The sequence below is a fragment of the Eufriesea mexicana genome, unplaced genomic scaffold, assembly GCF_001483705.2.
Source record: "Eufriesea mexicana isolate 0111107269 unplaced genomic scaffold, ASM148370v2 scaffold757, whole genome shotgun sequence".
Lineage (NCBI taxonomy): Eukaryota > Metazoa > Arthropoda > Insecta > Hymenoptera > Apidae > Eufriesea > Eufriesea mexicana.
This window is the reverse complement of record NW_016908927.1, coordinates 655,943-668,639: the sequence shown is the minus strand read 5'-3', so window position 1 is coordinate 668,639 and position 12,697 is coordinate 655,943. Positions and strand designations below refer to the sequence as shown.

At 33.1% G+C, this 12,697-nt stretch overlaps 1 protein-coding gene across 1 annotated transcript in view; it reads left to right on the top strand.

Moving 5' to 3' along the window:
* Nucleotides 1-12,697, top strand: part of Tlk (Tousled-like kinase) — a 367,700-nt gene that overhangs the window by 157,243 nt on the left and 197,760 nt on the right. Inside the window, exon 3 of the mRNA XM_017899050.1 lies at nt 4,564-4,649. Within this exon, the coding sequence (XP_017754539.1) occupies nt 4,564-4,649 (86 nt within the window). The remainder of the gene's footprint in view (nt 1-4,563; nt 4,650-12,697) is intronic.

The window sequence follows — 12,697 nt, the reverse complement described above, 5'->3', positions numbered from 1 at the left end:
TAGTTGCAACAGAGCGAATAGGTAGTCTCGTATTTATTTATTTCAGCATTTCTTGACCATGAAACGGACTTGGTTCACGTCTACGATCCTAACCAACACGCGTTCACATATACACACGCCCATCCACCTTCGCTCATATCCAAACTCGGTCCTATTCGCATTTCCCTTCCTCTCTTTTCCATCTCTGCTATAGTTGATCAGCTTTTGCAATCTTTTGCTCAGAATTCCCGAGACAACAATGTCTTCTAAACTATTATATAATTTCACCGTTCTATTAATATACAATCCTTTATGAGATGCTTTATCCTCTTCAGGGACGAATTTTTTTAAGTTAACGTTACAATGATTTAGAAGCAGCATGATTTAGATTATAAAATGGAATAAACCACTATTAGCGGTGATACTCGACGAGCTTTTTTTATTATTAACACTTTGACTGCCACGGTGGTCATTGGTGACCGGAGCGCTTGGACAACATCGAATGAAAATTGACAGTTAGTGCATTTTGAATATAACCGTTAATTAGAAGATACTTTGAAATAAAAAGTGTCCCATTGAACGATTAAAAATTTTTATTAGAATATTAGAAAAATATTAGAACAAATCTCGCATCTAGCGGTGCACTCCCGTGGCGTCCTGAGAGAAACATGTGATTTCGGTGTTGCAGTCAAAGGGTTATTGAGAGATTCTGTGGCGAATAGTTCTCCAACTGGTCCTAATTTTCTTTTCACTTATAGTAATCGTAATTTTAAAGTACTAAATGTACGCATATGTCAGTAGCCCTGAAGAGGTTAATGTACCCCATCCTTACACAGCTCATGCGTCCAATATCTATTCCATATAGCTTTTCGTTAGACCCTGAAGTACCGTTTAATCGGTATAAAGCATTTTAAGTGGAAAAAATTAGAATTTATTGCATCTATTGCATCTATTCTATCCATTGCAGAATCTATTACAGATCTCTAAAATTTGACCGATACTCTAGTTGCTTCTGTAACTTTGTTAGACACACGCCAAGATAAGGTAGAACGATATTTCTATTCGTTTCCGGAGATTCAAATAACTTTGAAAATAGAAAGAATTAACGAAGAAATCGATTATTCTTCGGAACGCGAATAAATTGAAATTCAATATTCGAGCTGCAGATTTAATTGGCCATCGTTTAAAGGCGTTTAGCGAGTCTGTCAGACCTGCATCTGCGGTTACAGTTACGAATTCGTCTAGTCATACGTTAATAAGACGACAGATTGCTTGCGATGATAAAATTAAAACCCTTCAATGACAGTCCAATCCAATGACATAGTTTTCGCGACATCTTTAGGTCACTCGTGTGACGCAATTTCGAGAGTCTAATCGGGGTTCAAATTTTGCACTCTTGCTACAAACCTCTGGCTTCTACTCCACCGTCCTCACTCTGATAAGTTTGCGTCTTTCGTTGCATTTTGATGCCACGATTTTATTGCGCTGCTCCTTACTTTGCACCCTCCGTTCCTTAACCTAATTGTCCCTAGACCATTCGTTGTCTTAAACCTATCTTGTCAAAAATTCTCTTCCCTTTTCCACTTTTCAGGTTTATGCTACTTTCCTCTTTTCCTTCCAGGCACACTTTAACCGTCCACTTCCCTTTTGCCGATTTAACCTTTCCTCGTACGTTATCGCCCTCGCTGCTGACACGTTATTCGTAATTTATCTCTTTTAACTTATTTCAACGTCAGATAACCGAACATACTCTTTTCCAGACCTAGGCACTGCCGTATACAGGGTGTCCCACGTAACACTTTTCACAATTTTGCGAGTATTCGCGATAATTCGACGAAAAGATGTTTTAAGCAGAAGTTGATCAGTTTTCGATTGGCTGTACTTGGTTTATAGTCTCGACGAATCCAACGAGCTAGTGTGACATGGCCTTCGGATGATCTTGAAGGCAAAGAAATAAAAATTTCAACAAAAGTGACAATCAGTATGAATGGGTGATAATAATTTGTGTTTATTATTAACACTCGAATTCAGGAACCTTGAGTAATTGAACAGAAATGATCTCATGGAGAAACTGTCCCAATACAAAGTGTGGGACATTTCAAGTAGTGAATTTGTACAGCATGCAAAGAATTTTGCTACGACAGCATCGTAAGAACCAATACAAACTATTACTGCAAAATGGATTTCAATTCGAATATTAATCAGATCGATGCTAGATTAATCCTATGCAGTCAGAGATCTGCGCGTCTAATAAACAACGACTGCCTTTTTAATAACAAAACAGATTTATTTAAACTAAACTCTCAAATTCACGATTCTCTACTCACTACGTCTCGACTACACGCATTCTGCCTTGCTCGCGCCCTTGCACCCTTATTTAACTCTTTGCGGCACAGGATTTCAGAAAATAAGATAGACCTATGTTACATAGGAATTTGATTACGTCTTAAATGCGACAAAATTGGTATATTTTTACCAATAAAGGAATCACATAATGTGAAAACATAAAACCAGGAAAAAGAGATGCTTGTTCCGCTTGCAACAATTGATGAGGCTATACTGACATGTTGAATGTTGCCAACACAATCGAATGCATTTATAACATTTGTCGAAGGTATCACCAACTGCTTAAATAAGTCGAAATGTAAACCTATGCGCATGCAGCTATTGCAATATTCCCAAGTGGGTCTAAAAGTGTCCCACCATGCATCACGGTGCATCGAAAAGGTGGAACACTTTCAATCCCAGCGTATCCCAAAGAGTTAAAGTCAGACAGTCTCTCTTTTCATACACGAGCTCTCTTCGTTGATCACTCGTTTCCCACGCGACTTCGCCTTTGGTGGACCAGGTGCTTCAGACACTCGGACGCATTCCTAGACTTTCGTTCATTGCTTGCACTCGACTCGGTCATAAATATCTCATCCATGCAATACTTGCACGTGGTCACCTTTCCTTCCGCATGTACTCCAGACATTACTCCGAACTCCTGAGCCGATATTTCTCGTAATACTATTTCCTTTGCTAGAGTCCTGCCCAGCTCGCAGCACCACACATTTGTTACGAATTTTTCACGAAATCGTTTCCGTTCAGTCACTCAGTGTTCTCGAATAACACGTAATTTTGAGTGTTAATAATAAGCACGAGTTATTATCACCCATTCATGCTGATTGGGATCATTTTTTGTTGAAATTTTTATTTCTCTTTCTTCAAGGTCATGCGAAAGCTATGGCACACTGGATCGTTGAATTCGTCTAAATACGAGCTGCAATATTATTAAATCGGAAATATGACGTGTCATTTGGAAAAACGAAAGTGATCTTGACAAATTTTCGTTTAAAATATTTTTTCGTCAGATTATCGCGAGTGCTTGAAAAATCGTGAAAGGCGTTACGTGGGACACCCTGTGTACTTTAATCGAACCGACTTTATTTCCGGCTAGTCTCGAATTATGTTCAAATACGATTAAAACGTTCGCTTCGTCAGTCCTGGATTAAAGATTGGACATCGATTCTTTTCCAATTTCTTTGGGTATTCGTAAGACGTCGAATAACGTCGTTTTAATAAAAATATAGTACGATAAAACGAAAGTATCACACGTAAAATGTATTACCGTCATCGTTTTCATTTTTAGCTGATCATCATATTGCATATGACATTTTTGAGACATAAAAATTCATTTCCTGAAATGAAAAAATATGTATATACAGGGTGTCCCATTTGAAATTTCGCTGTCAATTATTTCCTAAACTATAGTTCGTTTCAAAACATGTTTCAAATGAAACTTACCCTGTTTCGAGGGGTACATTTTATAACGGTGATCAAGTTTTGCTAAGTGGATGTGCTTCCGAGGTTACAAGGTGCCCTTGATCTTTTTCTTAATGGTACTCTATGTATTTTTTTATGTAAACGGATAGTGCAATCCATGGTGGATTCGTTGACCTGTAATACTTTGGTCTTTGAATGCCGTTCAAGGTCATTCAATGGCGTTTAAAGTCTCCATTAACCCTTCGCGATCGGCAGATTTCGCTCAAGATTTTTCCGTACAGGATTTAAAATCAAAATATAAATATTAAAACACAGAATTTTTAATTTGTGTAATTTTCTGTAGTTTTCTGTATTTTTTGACTTGCGAATGTTCTCACTACGGAGACATCGACTGCAAAGGGTTAAACGTTCCTAAAGTTTCGTGCACAATTTTAGAAGAAAACTGTTTCCAACGAAATTCAATCGGTATTTAATGTATTTAATCGGCTGCATATTGAAATACAGAAAATTCCAAAACCTATTTTGTTTCGATAAAAAGTCATGGCCACCTTGGCTTTCTTAAATGGCACCCTGTATTTCTGACTTCGTAGATCATACTATGACCAGATTCAGATAACTAAGGTTTGATCGACAAAAGTGTCCACCACGTAATACTCGAATCACTGGCGAATACCTAAATGAAAAATTCGGAGAGCATTGGTTGGGCACTTGTGAACCCATTAAAAAAAAGAATTAAAAAAAAAAGGAATGGATTTTTTCCTTCTTTAAGTATTTATACGAGCGTATATAGACTGCGAATAAACTCGATGTGGTTTTCAGGCGCTGGCGTCAAGATGGAGCATCTTCAGGCCACCCTGGACCCAAGGAAGCAGGAGTTATTGGAGGCCCGCTTTCTCGGAGCAAGGGTAAGCTATTTCTCGCGTGTATTTTTCTCCTTCCTTTCCCTTCTCTGCATCGTTTGCCTTTCCCTCCATTTCTATCTTTACGTATATATAGTCCCGTGTTATTTCTTTCTTTTTTTCTCGCATGTTTAAGAACAAATATTACGAATCGACTAAATAATCGTATTGTCTGGAAATAAATTCCGCTTCTTAACAACGATCTTTCGAATCTAATCACGCGAGTTTTCTTCGAATGTATGTATTTAATTGGAATAAAAGACGACCCCTTTTATTTCGTTGCCATGATAAACTACGAGATTCTAAATTCGACGAATTTTTTAAAAATGGTCACGTGTCGATCATCGTATCCTGGAAGACATATTATCGTAAATATATTATACTTGGATCTTTTTTTACACGATAGAAGTTTCCCGTGCAAAGAAATCGCGTAATAAAGTTTACGCGAAAATTTATTTATAACAAAATACGAAACTTTTGTTAAAGTAATATAAATTATACGAGTAATTTCTGTGTGCGTTTTACGAGAGACAATGAACAAACGTAGTTCCACTGTACAGTGTACTATCTAATAAAATAAGGATTCGGAAAATAAATATTTTTGCACTTGCGGATTTGTCTGATTTTCCTGATATTTTTAAATACGTATAAAAATAAGTAAAAAGTAAGAAAAATCTAAAAAATGAATTAAGTAAAACGTATGAAAACAGTGTGTACATGCGAATAAAGAATATAAGAGAAAATTGTGTAATTATGAATTATGTAAACGAATATTATGTAAAAAGAGATCCAAGTGGTGCTTTGAAAATTGGCGGGCATTTATTGCCACCATTTCTTGAAACTAGTTTTGGAGAATGAGCTTCCAGCATTGTGTATCTAACAAAGCAAATTTCCCCAATAATAATTGATTTTGATGAAATTTACAAAGGATATAATTTCGAAAAAATATTTCACTCCCTTTTTTTCTTTTCTTATCAATAATCGTCCATTTCTACAAAGTAAAAATAGTTTCCAAAGTTAGGGGATGAAAGTATATAATAGTCATCGATAAATATTGAAAACTATGGAAAAGTTATTGATTTAGAAATATCGTTTAGAAAAATTGTATATTTTTTAATGACAAATTTTACAACGTAAACTACTTTTCAAAATATCAGTTTGTTTAAGAAAAATATATCAAAAGATGATATCTTTTCATTGATTTATGCAGTTATTTTCACATCCTAGATACAGATGTTTGACGATAAAAAAGATACGAATTAAATATTTTTCTTAGAAATAATATCTTCTGCAAATTGTATCAAAATTGTATATTTATTTTTTGGAATTTTTCTTTGCAAAATATACAAACTAGCTTCTCCAAGCTATATGGATAATATAGCATACGATTATTATTTCACTCGTACTTGACGACGAAAGAAGACACTCCAGATTTCCTAGAACATCGATTAAAATTGTTCGAGTCTGAGAGAGAAAATTGGCTAAATTCGGTCTGGAAATTCAGCTAACTTTCAAGGAACCGATGTAGTTCATTAACGTTGCATTACATATTAAATATTCTTTTCATTCTATTTCGAGCTTCTATAAAAAGCGTACCAATTTGCTCCATTTACCTCTTATGAAAGAATAAATTACTATAATAATAATAATTAAAATTCAAATAAATAAGCTCGATATGCGCGTTTTAGGATATCTTATAATAAATGCGAATTAAAAATTCGTTGTATCCAAAACTTTAACCGACAATCTCGAAACCGATATTTATTTCCAGACAACCTAATATATAGCAATAACAGTCACGTAAATAGAGCAACGATGTTTAACCATACGAGGACATTAAAATGTTAGTTTAAATATGAAAATCGGTATAAATTAAAGGTATATTAAGGGTATAATTAAATAGTTTAAAAAATTAGGTACAATTATCGGTACAAATTAACTTTATTTTAGGTAGTAAAACGGGTAAAGATCTACGTATTTATAGAATATTCACGAACTTATGATATTCAGACGAGATGTATTAGCCTGTTTGATTTCGCGCGATAAAATTCGCGAAATGGTAAAAAGAGGGCGAAAAATTGCTATGCCGTAGAGGAAAATTCAGGGTGCGTAGTGATACTTCTTCGAATAACTATACTTGATATTTTCGCAGTCGATAATTTTTTCGGTTGTCTGAAACTTTCATAAAAATTGATAACAATTCTTTCCAAGTTGAAAAAAAGAAGGTAAAGATATAAAAGATGGTTGTCACAGATTTCTATCTTTAAGATAAAAATAAAAATGATAAAATTTGTTTTGAGACATCTGGTTTATAATTAATTGTTTTTCGAAATTATTTTAATAGCGGTCAGAAACAGAATTCGAGATTACGTAAATTTAAGTCAACGGCAATCAGAAAAACGATCGTAAACAAAGTGAATGCAACGACTGCGAATATGTTGAGAAACTATCATTTAGATCATTTAAGCTTCCGATAGTAAAATGAAAATAAAATCGCGTCTATGCGATTTGCAAACGTGGAAGATGAGAATTTATATATATTATTTGCTGCTCGAAGAAACCAGTAAAAATTAGTTACTTTTATTAATGACATTTCGTAGAGAATATTTTATGTGACACTATTGTTCTTTCACGAGAATTACAGCTCGTATTGTGTGGTTAATATTTGTTCACCTGCGTTGGTATATCCCCTATGTTGATTGTCCACCTTTATTGATTTGAGTTTGTCATGATCGATGTATTATTGAATTTATTAATTTCCCTTCTCTTCTTTCACCAATGGAACACCAATTTAATCATTTTGGCTTGTGTGAATATAAAATATCTTATTTTATTGTATAATTATTGTAATTATATTAATTATATTAATTATGTATTATATTAATTATATTATATTACATATAATTATATTAATTAGTATAATTATTATATCCTGTTAACGGCTGTTGCCTTCAAATTTCGTACTTTTCGTAAAGTATGTGGGTCGCTACAATTATTTGAATTTTTTGATCGTCGATGACGTAATAGTAGTAGGACTGCAATTTTGCCACAATAAACTGAAATTTTTCCTTTCAGTTTTGTTACAATAATATAGGAATTATCACAGACAAAAGTAATATGTAAAATAAATCAGTGGTTGTTTTGTCTTCATTGAGTATTTTTCTACTGTTTAGTCTGGGTTTTGTCAGTATTACATTAGGATATATTAATATATGTGCAAATATATTATAAAGACTTAAGATTTATAACTAACTGTATAGAAATAACTTATACCTAGTTCCTAGAAGTAACTAGGCATACTTCAATCACATTCCAATTATCTTTAGACACTGCTGTACAGTAATGTAATTCTTCTGTTCGTCTTATCTATCGTCTGGGAAAGTTATGAATACTTCCTCTTTGTAATTGTTTTAATTGTAGCTAATTAAGGATAAAAAATGAAAAGTGCCATGCAAGTAGAAGTTTTTGTTATTTCTTCGAGAAACATGACAACAAAATATTTTCTTACTTCATATAAAAGTATTTTTATCAATTTTTGATCGCTATTCAGTGATTATCAATTAGTTATCATGTTCCAACTATTTTTGAGATAATTTGTAGCCTAACAACATCGATTGTTTCTTCAGAATTATTTTTCGTAGTAGAATTAGGAAAGAAGTGGTACATTTTTATTAATTAATTAATATATCTTCATATTTATCGAGTATATTTGGATAATAAATTTTTGCACTCGTTCGGATAAATATTAATTTAACTACTGATTACGATACTATATTTTAGTCATTCAGATTTTATGTAAAGAAGCGCCATTGCATCTGCGCAGTGACATGCGCACTACACGTGCGCACTGAATGTGCGTAGTGATCAGTGCGTTTGGATACTGCAACACTTCTCGGTTTTACTGGTATTTAGTATAATATAAAAGAGACGTTTATCTTTCAAATATTGACAATTTTTTTCTGGACTACTAAACTAAACTATATTACAAAAATACTATTAATAACACTATTAACAGTTGTACCAACGTTTCGATAAATTTGACAATGAACTGATTCCTTATTAATTTCGGTAACCTTAAAATATATTGTAAATGGTAACATTTTAAGCAATTTCTTCTCCATATACAGTTAGTCTCAGCCAAAATCGTACATCACGCATGACAAGATGTTCCATTAAAAAAAAAAAAAAAAAAAAAAAAAAAAAAATAAATTATTTGAAAATGGTTTGAAAAAGAAGCGAAGTAGATATGTATTGGAAATAAATCTACATTTATTATGTAATAGTTTTGAAACAAATGGACATTGCTGAATATGAAAAGAATTGAAGGTATTATAATACTATAAGTTACTATAATATAATTTTTACCCATAGTTCAGTCACACATATATTTAGTAGACGAGATTAATTCTGTTGCCAGACTAAATATATTTTTCCAACAGTGTCCCATTTAAGTTAACACAGTGAAAAACCTCCTAGATAGATGATTTAAAGAAAATAATCTACCTTTTACTATTTAGAATTACAAAATGTAAAAACACTAAATACTAAAAGATAAACTAAAATTCTAGAAAGCAGCTTATTTTGTTTAAATCAATTGTTTATGAGATTTTTTGTTGCGTCAACTGAAATGGGACAACCTGTATATCATACAAATTTTCTTGTTCAAAATATTGACCTGTGCAATATACTCCAAGGTCATTAAAATTGGCGAGGAATTAATTCATCGACAAATTAATTCGAACCAATAAATAAAAAAATTTGTGTAATAGGATATTTACTTTCTTTTTAATAAGTGCATGTATATTTTACACACTTTTTGAAAACGTACAGGACATTCGAACCCTTTCACATTAAACAATACGAGATAACCAAAACACAATCGCGCCGCCTGGCGTCATACAGCCGAAACCGAAACAAGCGCAATACACTACTTCGCACTTCTTGATAAAATTTTACCAATGACTCTGTCATTCAAACGGTTAATATTGAAAGTCTTGTTAAAATTGATAAATGATTGAATTGAAATTCAAGAGGTTATTTTCTGTAATATTATATTATTGCGATATTATAATTCAAAATTTGGTGATATGCTTTATATAATTGGTTGTAAATTTGGTTTATCGTTTTATCTTTAGCCCTACTTAGTAGGAGTCCTGTCATCCACTTTTGTCGGTTAATATTTTTGTTCTGTTCCAATTCTAAAGATAACCTATATATATACAGGGTGTTCCAGCTGAAGTTTTCTTTTTAATGATACGAAATATACTTGTGTAAGAGGAGAAAATGAGATGTTTGGGTTAAATTATTCTAATTCTCGGTGACTGATCGTACTTTATTCTCTTAGAGTATTCTTTCGTCTCTCGTAATAAAACTCTGTGCGCTTCTCGGTTCGCCTTTTTCAAAGGTGGGGGCCTCCTTTGTCTATTCGCGGATCGAGCAGATCGCCATTTTGTTTGAGATTCCGATTATCGCCGCTGCGTGCTGCCACTCACGCCGTCTTATCGGTAACCGGAACTCGCTTACTCTTACACTTATGGTACAGTTCAAATGATTTTAAAAAAGGGATATCATGACAGAAAAATATTTCTTTCTTTTTTTTTAGTATTTTTAATGCTATCAATATATTTTGTCAGGAAAGTATGTACCTTTTTCTATTGCATCTTCTAGCAGACGAAAATCATAGTTGAATATTCTTGAATCATTGCGTTTGAATGACTTTCAACATGAATAACATCGAAAAAATGAAAGGAAAAAATACGTTGAAAATATTTTTCTCCCATTTATTCACATTTAGGTGAGGTGCACTGAAATACTATGCATATATTGTGGAATAGCTAGGCTACACTTTAGTTCTGTGTCAAATGATTAGAGAAAAAGCTATACAGAAAATTGTTGTATTTTAATATTGTAATTTAGTAATTTCTTCAAATTGTTAAAGAAAGATCCTGAAATATTCTGCAGAAGTTTGTATTGTAATAAGGACATTTAATTCAATATCGTAGACTGAAATATCAGCGAGTGCAGAAAATAGTACGCACTTTCCTTCTTGCATTACCTACAACGAGAATAATCGTTAATAAAGAAATACAAATATTAATATTTTATTAATAGTTATCGAAGTGTCTATTAAAATTATACGCATAACTTAAGGTCTAAATGGAATATTCGATGCTTCGATCTCTCTGCGAAAACCCTTCTACGAGTTTTCCCGTTAGTCAACGAGTTTGCTCCGTTTGCCTACGAGTTTCAGCGATACGTAGACCACTTCTTCCATTAAAATTCACGTGATGTAATTTCTGGCGGAATTGTACTCTTATTTGGATTTGAAACAAATGGTCACGAGTGCCGCTGGTATGTGAACATAGCGCGTGACGCTATTGTGCACCAAATTTGCCTCACACCTTCCTTGCTTTTGGCAAGTGCGGTCATCAGTGCTTACGTATAAGCTAGCCTTGGGCACTTGGCTGTCCGGTCTCGCGGAAGCTCGTCTGCTCGTGAAAAAGAAGATCCTTGAACTCCTTGAAATACTCGAATTAAGTCTTCGACTCGTGTCATGCTTGCTGGCAGAGGAGACTCGAGTCTCTTGGTCCTTACTTCTAATCGATCATTCCCATGACGCGTGTTTCGATCAAGTTCGGTGCATCTACTTTTATTGCACAAATTTTCCGTCTCGTAATCTTGGCAGAAACATTTTTTATTAATTTAACGACAGTAGCAAGATCTGTATTCACTTATTATTCCATTAAACTGAAACATGTTTTTTGAAAAGCTACAAAGTGAAATTAGAAAGTACATATAGAAATATAGAATACTTATCCGTAATTTTAGAAAGTAAATATTACGTAAGTTATATATAAAAATTATGTTTGAATTCAATATAGAAAAAGAACATCTATTTGATAATAAATTTTTATTTTTATTTTATTATATTACATAATACTTTACGTAACGTATTAGATATTATACAATATACAATATTAACAAGTATATCTGTGTTTGGCTGAAAATTTTGACTCATATTTTATTGTATAATTTGTAATATATTATATATTGCATAATCAAAGTAATTGTTACTTTTATAGGAAAGTGGTGTAATTGTAAGTTAAAAATCTAAAAGAAATTAATTTTTCAAAGCTTAGCTTTTAAAAGATAACAAAATAAAAAAGAATAGAAACATTAGATCAAGCTTGTAGTTGCGCGAAAATTGGTTTCTTGGTTTATCCAGATGCATTATTTCTAATGTTTCAGAACGAAACATACGTGACTTATGTCATGCCCGGTAGATACAGAGATCTTTTTTGTATTGCGGAGGAATGCAGATAATTTTATTAAGCTCTCCTTGTCCTTCCTCCACTGCTATCAGTAAGCATTTCTACTTTAGTACGTCTCTTTCCATTCTGTTTAAAAAGAACTATTTCGTACAAACTCAAATCGCGTCGTCCAGGATTTTCCCGATTGACCTGAGCTTCGCATCTTCGGTCCTCGCTCTTTCGATCACCTTCGTAAAGTTACGCGTACTTGATGAAAAATGTACAATGCTACATTATTTATCTATTTCACAAACCTAAGGTGATAAGCAGTTTAAGCTGCCAGATTCGGATTCATCGAATGAAAATATGTAGGAAGTCTTTCCATCTTCAAAAAACAAAATCTCGTTGATCCGTTTTTACCAATCTTGTACCAATTATTAACATTAAATAATCTTTACCAATGTTATCATTTCGTCGCATTCGTTTTTCAAGTAAACAAGTAAATTTATAGAATGAAATGTAAACCGTAGTGAATATTCCCTTGTATTATTAAGGACTGGATCCATTATACGAGTACATACGTAACATGTGCATACATTGCATTAAATTGTCGGGTACTGTGTATGCATCGTTATAGTTTCTGGCATATTTTTATTGCATCGTTTTCTTCAATTTTCTTTTGTACATTTTCCTTCGCGTTTTGCATCAACTCGTAAGATAGCCGTACAAGAATATTTGTTCACATCGACAGTATCTAGTTTCCCCAGTTTTTACCTTATATTATTATGAATATTTTACTAGCTT